The sequence below is a fragment of the Ipomoea nil genome, unplaced genomic scaffold (assembly GCF_001879475.1).
Source record: "Ipomoea nil cultivar Tokyo-kokei standard unplaced genomic scaffold, Asagao_1.1 scaffold1259, whole genome shotgun sequence".
Classification (NCBI taxonomy): domain Eukaryota; kingdom Viridiplantae; phylum Streptophyta; class Magnoliopsida; order Solanales; family Convolvulaceae; genus Ipomoea; species Ipomoea nil.
Window position 1 is genome coordinate 2,885,150 of NW_017617687.1, and position 11,539 is coordinate 2,896,688.

Here is an 11,539-nt window from a genome sequence, read left to right on the forward strand (position 1 = left end):
TTGATTTTGTTAGGAATATATTGTATGATTTTTGATGAGCCAAATGTATTTTGTAGACCCCAATTTTATTTTATTTGAGTCAGTTCTGGTTCACAAAGTATGGTGCACCCTTGCCATGAAGCCTACGTGAAAGCTGGTTTGAAGGAAGAATAAATGTAAGCGGGATCATATCTTAACACATTTATGAAGCATTAAGTCATCAAAGGATGAGATGGACGAGATGGAAGAAGACTTGTTGAAGCAACTTTTTTTTTTTTTTTTTTTTTTGAAGGTCAACCTGGAGGTTGTATTTATAGAAGTGGTAAAATAGAGTCTGGAGGGACATTGTCCCAGTACATAGCAGTATCAAACGTGAAAGCTGTAGAAGCTAGAGTATGAGCTAATGAATTCTGTAATCTAGGAATGTAAATAATTGAGCAATACGAAAAAGTAGATATATGAGCTCTGCAGTTGTCGATAGCATAGCCCAAGTATGACCGTGGTGTTATTGATGGTCCCGATAGATAGGACTGTAGCACTTGGCAATCCGTGAATACCTGTATAGATAATTCATCCCGCCTCTTGAGCCATGACAAGACTTCTTTGCATGCAATAGCCTCAGCCGATAGCGGGGAGTGGCATCCAATCAATGGGGCGGTGAAAGCCGACAAATAATGGCCGTTGGCGTCGAGGAGGATCGCCCCAACAGCAGCGGCATTCGTTCCGTGGTGGTAGCTGGCGTCCATGTAGCATTTTACCGGTGATGGTGATACACCATGGTGCGGGTCCGGCAGTACGGGCAGCAGCGGCGGTGGAAAAGCGGCAGTCGGTCCAGCAGTAGGCGGCAGCGGAGGCTGGTCGGCAGTACGGGCAGTAGCGGCGGTATGGGCAGCAGCGGCGGTTCCTTGGCCCCGTTCCGGCTGTGGCGCACGGTGGTGAACCATTTTCCACGCCTTCATCGTGGACGTTGCAGTCAATAATAGCTTGGTTGGCGTTGGTAGGCAGGCATCCCACACTGCACCGTTTCGCGCCCTCCATAAATGATAAAGTATTGCAGCTGCATAAATAATTCCATCAAAGTCTAGAACATTCAAGATTGCACTAAACCATTCATGGAAAACATTTGTCATAATAATGGGGATTGGAAGGTTGGATTTAGCCCATATGGAGTGTGCATAGTCACACAAAACTAATGCATGCATGGTATCCTCATTCATTCTTCCACACATGGCACACATCGGGTTAATCTCCACTCTCTTTATAAGCAAATTATTGGTAGTAGGGAGGACATCACAAATAGCCCTCCATAAGAATGTCTTCCACTTGGGTGGGATTTTTAGTTTCCATAGGGTAAGCCATTCACTAAAAAACCCATTAGAATTGTTCTCATAGTTTCCAACTATTCGTCTATATCCACTTTTGACTGAATAATAACCGTTAGGATCATCATACCAATACCATATATCTTCATACTCAGGGGCAACCGGTATTTTCTGAATTCTAGGTATATCATCTGGTTGGAAAATATCAGCTAGTATGTGCGGGTCCCATGTTTTTGTATCCTGATCAATTAATCCTACCACTTTGGCTCCAGACAGGTGTTGTGGCATTTCCGTATGAATCATAGGATCAATCTCATCCTGTAACCAAGGGTGTTCCCATATCAAGGTAGATTCCCCGTTCCCAATTCGCTTTCGTACACCTCCACATATTAAATCTTTAGCTGCCATAATGCTCCGCCAGCAGAAACTTGGATTATTTCCTATAGTTGCCTCTAGGAAAGTATCCTTTGGGTAATACCTGGCCTTATAAACCCTGGCTACCAATGAGTCTGGGTTAGTGAGCAATCTCCACGCCTGTTTTCCCAACATTGCCAAATTAAATGCCCTTAAGTCTTTAAACCCCATGCCTCCATATTTCTTTGGGACACACAATCTGTCCCAGGCTTTCCAGTGTATGCCCCGCTCGGTTCCTGACCCCCACCAGTACCGATTCATAACCCGCTCAATAGTTGTACAAGTAGATATAGGTAGTAGGAAGACACTCATTGAAAAAGTTGGCATTGCCTGGGCCACACTTTTTAATAAGATCTCCTTCCCAGCCTGGGTTAACAACCTCTTATTCCAGGACCCAATTCTCTGCCTTATTTTATCTTCTATATATGCAAACGTCGCCTTTTTATTTCTGCCCACAAAGGAGGGTAGTCCTAGGTATTTCCCAAAACTTGGAGCTTGGTTAACACCTAGTATTTGTGCTACCATATCCCTATCATTCTGCCCCGTATTTCTGCTATAACAAATGCTGGATTTATGATAATTTATCTTTTGGCCAGAGAAACTCTCATATAGTAACAAACAATTTCTAATTTCAGATGCTTCCTGCGTATTCGCTCTGAAGAACAGTAGGCTATCATCTGCAAAAAATAAGTGAGAGATCGGAGGTGCCCCTCTAGCAACCCTGCATCCATGTATTAATCCACTATCTTGCGCTCTCTGCAATAGAATTGACAGCCCTTCTGCACAGATAATAAATAAATACGGGGACAATGGATCCCCTGGCGGAGACCACGCGTGGGTGTAATGGGAGAACTACGAGAGCCATTAATCAGAAGATTATATGACATAGTAGTGACACATAACATAATCAATTCAACCCACCTGCTATCAAAACCCAGGGCTAATAACATTTCACGGAGAAAGGGCCATTCCATGCGATCGTAGGCTTTGGCCATATCCAATTTAAGTGCTCCCCATCCTACAACACCACATTGCTTCCTGTTCAAGAAATGCCCTACCTCAGCAGCTACAAGGATATTGTCAGTAATTAACCTGTCCGGAATAAATGCACTCTGAGAGCCCGATATTATCTTCTCCATTAATGGTTTCATTCTTTGCGTAATCATCTTCGCCATAATTCTGTAAATCACATTGCTCAGAGTTATAGGGCGAAAATCCGTTATCATTTCAGGGACTTTCTTCTTCGGAATGAGTACCACATCCGTATCGTTTAGACCAGAGGGGAAGACACGATTATTGAGGCAGTTTAGAGTAAATGTCGAAATATCACTTCCAACTATGTCCCAAAAGTGCTGGTAAAATCCTGGGTTCATACCATCCGGACCAGGTGCCTTGTCTGGGGCCATTGCAAACAGAGCCTCTTTAACATCAGCTAGCTCAAAGGGTCGTAATAAGGATTCATTCTGAGTACGGGTCACACGGGGGGTTATCCCAGAGAATAACACATCACCATCCACAGGTCCACTAGAGGAAAATATATGGGTAAAATAATCCAAAATAATTGCATTCATAGCATTTCCCTCCAACCAATCCCCATTATCACTCATAAGCTTATAAATAGTATTCTTCTTCTTACGATGAGAGGCGTACCTGTGATAAAATCTTGTATTTGCGTCAGCATTCTTGAGCCAGTGTTGCTTAGCTCTCTGTTTCCAGTAAACATCCTCTTGGGCCTCCATACTACACAGAAGTCCTTCCAGTCTTTGGAATTCAGCCAAAGAAGTAGAGTCAGTGCGACCCCTCAGACGCAGTTGCTGATTCCGCAGGAGCATGATTTTCTCCCCAAACTTATGATACCGATCACCACCCCACCTGGTTAACCGGTTCCCACAATGCACTATACAGTCCTGGACCCCATCACGCCTTCCCTCCTCACATGACTTTTCCACAACATTCCTGCACCCATCATCATAAATCCAAGCCATCTCAAACCGAAAGCCCCTCCTCCCTCGCCCTCCTCCCTGGAACGTGTCATTAATACTCAGAAATAACGCGGAGTGATCCGATTTCCGCATCAGATTATTAACAAGCCTGGCCCCCGGCACAATCTCCCGCCAATCATCAGACACCAGTACCTTATCCAACATTTCCTCAATACAATTTGATGTTCCTTTCCCTTTTTCCCAAGTAAAACGGTACCCCTCCATAGGCAACTAAGTCAAACCACATTGATCAATAGTCTCCCCAAACCCGCGTAGGAGATTATCGGGGTGTGGATTGCCCCCCCTCTTCTCATGCTGAAACAACAGCTCGTTAAAATCCCCGATCATAACCCAAGGTAGAGTAGAGCGCTGCGCGAAGGATTTTATCAAGTCCCATGCCTCCATGCGCCTATGTCGCTGGGAGTAGCCATAATAACACGTCATCCTCCATCTGGGAAAGCTGGGCATATTCACCTCAATATCAATATAATTTTTAGAATAACTCAAGAGACTTGCCGTATCATTCTTACGCCACAGTAGTGCTAGGCCACCACCGCCTTGTGGAGTTGGATTAACATAAAAAAGACCATCAAAACCAAGGGAGACACGAATCCTTTCAGCATGTATTCGTTCCACCATGGTTTCCATAAGAAAAATAAAATCAGGCTTCTTACGAGACGCTAGGTCCGTTAACTCACGAACTGTTCGTGGATTGCCCAAGCTACGACAGTTCCAGCTGATGGTACTCATAATGATGGGCGGGACTGGGAACCAGTACCCGCCGCAGACAAGTTATTTTGGATCTCTGTCATAACAACATCATCACCATCCCTCACTCTGTTCTCATCATTCCCATTCAAATTCGCACGCCTCCTCTTCGTTGCAGCCTCAACTACAACACTCTCGCCACAAACCCGTGTAGGGTCGGATGTAGCATCACCATGGTCCTCAACCCGCACCGTCGGCATAATATCCAAGGGGGATCCCGCCATAGGCTTGCCGTTCATGTCTAGCAGCCATGACGCACCCACTTTTCGTGGACACTTCTTAAAGCCCGCACGTAAGCCCTCACCATACGGATATTGATCAATCGGAAGCCCTGCATCCCTTGCTTTTAGACAATACTTATGTAGATGCCCCATCATACCACAAAAGTAACAGAAATTATGCAGTCTTTCATACTTAAAATTAACCCAACAAGTTGACTTATCCCTCTTCATGAATTTCATACGTCATTTTAGCGGTTTCAAAACTGAGATGGAAACCCTAATTCGATAGAATGTTTTCCATGGCGCATTCACAAATCGATCATCAACTTTAATAAGCATTCCAAGGAAATTTCCAACCTGCTCCAGAATAATGTCAGATGTGTAACCCAGTGGTAAGTCATGTACCTGAATCCACATATCAACCGTATCCAGCGGTACCGTGCCCGGAATAACCCCATCCTGAACTTGTCTGCAAACAAACGTGTGATTCTCAAAGGACCATGGCCCTCCCTCAAGAACCAATTGAATATCTGTTTCATGGAAAAACACAAACAGGAACAGCCCCGGTTGCAATTCTGAAACTTGAACCCCCTTAACCGGCTGCCATACCGAAGCCATGACTTGGCTCATGAACTCCGTCTTAATAAGCTTAGTAGTCAAAAACCTGCCAACTAGCCGCCATACCTGAACTGCCGCAGCCGGCTGCTCAGCATCCGCCAATCCAGGAGGTACGAAAACCTCATCCTCCTCATCGTCAAGGACGACGTCAGCCCACCGTCTCCCCAATATGTTGACCGCCTCCGTCACCGATCCTCGCTCCATGCACGCAGATTGGAATCGTCGCCGAGATTTCCCGTAGAAAGAGGCCAAAAGTAGCCGGAAAGCACTCGAAACCGAGTAAGGAAGAAGAAACCCTAGCGAAACCCTAGAGAGGAAAAGAAAAAGAGTTACCAGCTTGTTGAAGCAACTTAATACCAAGTGATTCGCAGTTTAATTCCCATTGAGAGTATTTTGGTGTAAAAAGGCTTAGACAAGCTATGTTGAAGTGCTATCACGAAGTATGATATCGGGAGGTGATATCATGAAGTATTGGGTAGAACTATCATGAAGAAATGGTTTTTATAACATGATAGAAGATAATATCGGATGATGACGTCACTACTATCGGAAGATTACATCATAACGTGGTATGGTTCTACAAACCCACGTGAAGAGATGAGACAAAAAAAAAAAAAAAATTTAAGTCTTAAGATATATCAAATAGTTAACTAGCCAAGTTGGAAGAAGCCTTGCAAAGCAAACTAGAGGATACATGGTTCAATTCCCACCCAAAGCAATTTTATGAAAGCATGATATCAAGATCATGATACTAGACTAACATGATACTACTTCATGATATAAGGTGGACATGATATACTATCATGTCATGACATCATCAAAAAGAGCTATGACATCATCATGTTATATTTGTTAGGCAGAATGTTTCTTTTGAAGCTCTGTTTTTACGAAGGTAGTCGAAGAAGCTGATACACGGAGGAAATCTTTTAAATTTAAATACTCAAGCAAGAATCAGCAGATAAATTATTTGATCAACTTGGCACATCCGATCAATAATTCAATAGAAGTCATGCTAGAGAAATTCAAATTTGGAGGCTTCCCATTCCAAGGAAAAGCTTTGTCAGATTAAAGAAGAGCAACAACAAAATTATTCAAATCTTCTGACAGACGGCGAAATGACTTTGCAGACCAAGTTGGCAAAATTATTTGATCAACTACAAATTCAAAATGGACGATCAAGATCAAAAGTTGATCAACGGGCAAATAGCTTTCATTGGCTATAAATTGTCCAAGAAGACTTGAAGACAAGTAGAGATTGAGAAACGAATTCTACAACTAGATTTACGGGGAATTACTAAGAAAATTATCCAATCATACATCAAGTGATATATTGAGCTATATACGATAGAATTCAACTCTAAAAGAAGAAATCATTGTATTTCATTGTAAATCTTCTATTGAGTGTAGAAAAGGGGTAGAGTAACTAGAGAGAGTGAAAAACCCAGTTGGAGTGTAGCTTTATGCGTAGCACTCGGTTGTAAAGGGCAGAGTAACAAGAGGAGCTTGTGAAAACCCGGTGAGAGCGTAGCTTTGTGCGTAGTTCTCGTGGTGTAGGAGTACAGCTTGGTGCGAAGTACTCGGGAAGGCGGAGTAACAAGAGGAGCTTGCGAAAAACCTTGGTGGAGTGTAGCCTTGTGCGAAGCACTCGGAGAAGTGCCGGTGGACACTTATTCACTATTGTATCTGGGTGATCGAAGAATAGTGAATTTCCTCCTTGGAGTGAAAGGAGAAAAGTGGACTAGGAGGATTACACCACCTCTGAACCACTATAAATCTCTCTCTCTATTTACTTACTACTCAATTATATTTCGTGCATGCTTATATCATCTGCGAACTAACCCGTTACGATTTATCGCGTATCTTTATCTGTCTGGGTTTGATAGTTCCCTTGTTTGCATGCAAGTGAAATTTTACATACATCATCCTTAATCTATATCAAGTGTTTCTAATGTGATGCATGTATAGAATCTCTCTTTGAGCACTACACAATTAAAGCATAACACTTTGCCGTTACATATTCCGTTGTGCACACTCTAAGTTGTTATACTTGTTTATGCTTGTTACTTAGAGTTGACGTTACCAAAGTGTTGTTTGCAAAAGAAGTTTGAAAAGTTAGAGAAGTCTATTCACCCCCCCCCCCCTCTAGACTTCTCGCCACCCTTTCGGGATCAACAAGTGGTATCAGAGCAGTTGTCTATTTGAGTCATTTCTTGACTGCTAGATAGATCTCGAAACTTCAAATTGAAGAGAGATATGGTTCTTGCTCAAAATTTGCTTTTCTCACTTGATAAATTTGATGATTGGAAAATACGTATGCAGGTGCATTTATTTGCTTTAAATGATGAAATGTGGGATGTCATCACAAATGGTCCTATCAAGATCATGGAAGTTAACACCGCCGCCGCACTAAATCCAAATGCTCCAAAATATGTTCCAAAGCCGAAAATGGAGTGGACTAGTGAAGATAGAGTGTGAAACAACTTGGACAATATTGCCAAGGACATTTTGTTCAAAGCGGTCGATGACACCATATTCCCAAAGATTCGAAAGTGCACTACGGCAAAAGAAATATGTGATACTCTCATAAGCATCGGTGAAGGCGACGAACAAGAAAAGGACAACAAGCTAACCATCGCCATGAAAAGATTCAAAGATTCCAAAATGCTTTCTAACGAAAGTATTACCGATATGGAAGCACGCTTAGTCAAGATTCTTGGAGAAATAAGTGATCTTGGCAAAACCATCTCCCAGAAGGAAATATCACTCAAAGTATTACGTGGACTACCTTCTAATTGGGATATGAAAGTAACCGTGATGCGAGATCATAGAGACCTAAGAACATTATCTACGGATAAACTCTTTAGTGATCTCAAGGCGTATGAGTTCGAGATGAAGACACGAATTGAAGAAGAACGCGATGAACGAACATTCGCACTAATGGCCGATTAACCGTCTACATCAAGGTCAGTAGGAAATAATGATTTTTTATCTGACGAACAATTCTCCTTATTTGTTAGGAAATTCAAAAAGTTCATCTGAAAGAACAAGTTCAAGAATTCATCACAAGGAAGCTCATTTAGAAGACCAAGAAAAGAACTGGTCGAAGATAACACAAATGTGTGTTATAATTGTAGAAAGCCTGGACACTTTATGGCAGAATGTCCACACCCCAAGGTAAGCAAAAATTCGAATACTACTAACCCTTCGCAGGAAGAATACAAGTCGAAGGAAAAGAGATTCAAGAAGGATAAACGAAAGGCTTTGATAAGTGATCCGCTAGAAGCAAGCGAATCTGAAGAATCATCTAGTGACGAGAGTGATTCATCACAAGAAGATACGGCGCTTCTATGTTTAGTCGGCAAAACACCCGAACATGAGGAATGTTTAATGGCGCGCGAAATCGACGAAGAGGTATCTTCTAGTTTCTTTAGTTCCTTTAGTTCCGTTGACACTTCTTTCAAGGCTCAAGAATCATTTCAAAGTCTTATGGAAGATTGTCAAAAAGTCATGATCACTCATACTCAAATCAAAGAGCGCAATAATACATTAGTCCTCAAAAAGGAAGAAATGACACAAAAATTGCAAAATGCTCTAAATGAAATGAGTAACTTGAAAGCCGAAAATATTCGACTTCATGAAGAGTGCAAAGCTAGAGAGGTTAGAGAACATAACCTTCGGGGAGTTATCGCATCATTTACGCATTCATCCAAAATAATGGATAAAATGGTAAACATGCAAAAACCCGTTGGAGATAAAGCCGGACTAGGCTACGATCCATCATGTTCTAAAACCCCTCAAAAGTTGACTAATTCTACTACTACTTTAATTAATAAAGTTCCAGTAGTAAAATTTGTGAAAAGTCAACATAGCACAATGAGACAAGGAGTTGGAAACAAAATTAATGCCCAGAAAAATGTTGCAAGGCCGAATCAACACAATGATATCTTGGCAAGACAAAAAAATTTTAAAAGGCAAAAATTTGTATCTCAAAGGAGAACCAACGAGTCTAGTGCAATAAAACCTCATAGGAATATGGGAAGAATTCCGAGAATTGGGGCTGGGAGATTATATCTCTCAGAAGAAGATTGGTTGCTTGAAGCCAAACCATGGACCAAGTCCAGATTTGCTCTATTTCATAGAATCAAGCAACTATAAGCTTCCCAACCCGCACCGAATCATAATTCGAAAGTGTGTTATGATTATAAAGTTTTTAATGGTTACAAATCACCTACTCTTGGATCAGTGGGATCTAGGTGGATTTGGATGCCAAAAATTACTAACACAAAAGGACCCAAACAAGTATGGGTACCTAAAAAATAATTAATCTTTTTCGTAGGAAGTTTGGTATTTCGATAGCGGATGCTCTCGACACATGACCGGCAATAAAGCTAGTCTAGTTGAGTTCAAAAGCATTGAAGGACCAAAAGTAGTTTTTGGAGGAAACGATCGATTTGGAACAACAAAAGGCACCGGAACAATTGTGAAGAATGGCCTACGAATTGAAGATGTTTCATTTGTCGAAGGATTAAAATTCAATTTGTTTAGCACAAGCCAATTCTGCGACAAAGGCTACCTCGTAGAATTTTTCAAAGATAAATGTCAAGTCAAAGATGAATCTACGAAGGAAGTTGTACTAGCCGGATCGAGAAAGAAAAATATGTATGTTGTCGATTGGAGTACAACGAAGGACTCTATGTGTTTGATGGCAAGCAATTCAAATGAAGCAAGTTGGGAATGGCACAGGGGGCTAAATCATCTAAATTTCAACACCATCAATAAGCTTGCACAAAATAAACTAGTCGATGGATTGCCCAACATTGCATTCAAAAAGGATCAAATTTGCGATGCATGCCAGAAGGGAAAACAAATCAAAACATCATTCAAATCCAAAGCTCAAGAGTCAACATCAAGACCTCTAAGTCTACTGCACATGGATTTATTTGGTCTAGTAGACCCAGTAAGTATAAGTGGTAAGAAATACACTTTGGTTGTTGTTGATGATTTTTCCAGGTACACATGGACGATATTCATAAAGAAAAACAGTGAAGTTGAATCGAAGTTGCCGAAGCTACTAAAGCAACTACAAGTCGAAAAATATATGAAGGTTGCAACAATTCGAACCGATCGAGGAACCGAATTTGTGAATGGCGTGATTCAATCCTTTTGCAATTCACAAGGGATTCTACACCAACTATCTGCCGCACGAACGCCGCAACAAAATGGAGTAGCTGAAAGAAGAAACAGGACTCTAAAAGAAGCTGGACGCGTCATGATATCAGCCGCCGATCTACCAAAGAGATTTTGGGCAGAGGCTATCAACATGGCGGCTATATCAAAATCGCAGTCTAATCCACAAGTCATATAACAAAACACCATATGAATTATGGAAAGGGAGGAAACCCAACCTCACGTATTTTCATACATTTGGGTGTAAATGTTTTGTACTTGTTAATGGAAAGTCTTATTTAAAGACTTTTGACGAACGTGCGAATGAAGGAATATTCTTGGGATATTTATCTACCAGCAAGGCATACAGAATATTCAACAAATCAACAATGGTGGTAGAAAAATCAATTCATGTTGTATTCGACAAAAGCAACGAAAAAGAAGTCAAAGAAAAGGGAAGTAATTCTAAATTAAATTATTCTAACAATATCTTTGAGGAAAATATGTTGCAGGATATAGAAGAAATTAGTGACATGGGTACTCATCAATTGGAGACAATACCCACTGTGGCACGTGAAGTACCAACCGTGACCGCACCCGAAGTTGCACCCGAAATTCAAGAAATCCCAGTAGATGAATCTAAATAAATACCCGTCAACAATTTACCACAAGATGAAATTCAACAAGTGGCACAACAAGTGGATGAGAACCCAATGGGTTTTCAACCAAATCGAAAGTGGCTAAGAAGTCACCCACATGACTTAGTCATTGGAAATCCGAGAGACGGAGTTAGAACACGATCATCTACAAGGGACCAAGAAGATGCAATGTTCTCATGCTTTCTATCGCAATTTGAACCGAAAGAAATTGATGAAGCTCTAGCTAATCCAAGTTGGATAGATGCAATGCAAGAAGAATTGGATCAATTCAAACGCAACGACGTATGGGAACTTGTTCCAAGACCAATGCACCAAAATGTAATCGGCACCAAATGGGTCTTTAGGAACAAAACAAACGAAGATGGCATCATTGTTAAGAATAAAGCAAGATTAGTCGCAAAGAGGTACTC

At 41.4% G+C, this 11,539-nt stretch overlaps 1 protein-coding gene across 1 annotated transcript; it reads right to left on the reverse strand.

Annotated features, from left to right (window-relative positions):
• Positions 1-290: 290 nt before the first annotated feature.
• Positions 291-3,862, reverse strand: LOC109184351. The gene is made up of 3 exons (XM_019334345.1): positions 2,637-3,862; positions 1,216-2,436; positions 291-1,080 (listed from the first exon to the last, which is right to left on the reverse strand). The coding sequence occupies exons 1-3, from the start codon at positions 3,860-3,862 to the stop codon at positions 291-293; spliced, it is 3,237 nt and encodes a 1,078-aa protein (XP_019189890.1).
• Between the last annotated feature and the right edge of the window lie 7,677 nt (positions 3,863-11,539).

Excerpts from the sequence above, each read along its gene's own strand:
- LOC109184351 (XM_019334345.1), bottom strand. The coding sequence starts at position 3,862 with ATGTTGGATAAGGTACTGGTGTCTGATGATTGGCGGGAGATTGTGCCG. Across the intron at positions 2,437-2,636 it reads GCCCTGGGTTTTGATAGCAG|GGTTGCTAGAGGGGCACCTC; the intron begins GTGGGTTGAATT and ends ACATGGATGCAG. Across the intron at positions 1,081-1,215 it reads AGAGTGGAGATTAACCCGAT|TGCAATCTTGAATGTTCTAG; the intron begins GTGTGCCATGTG and ends TGAATGGTTTAG.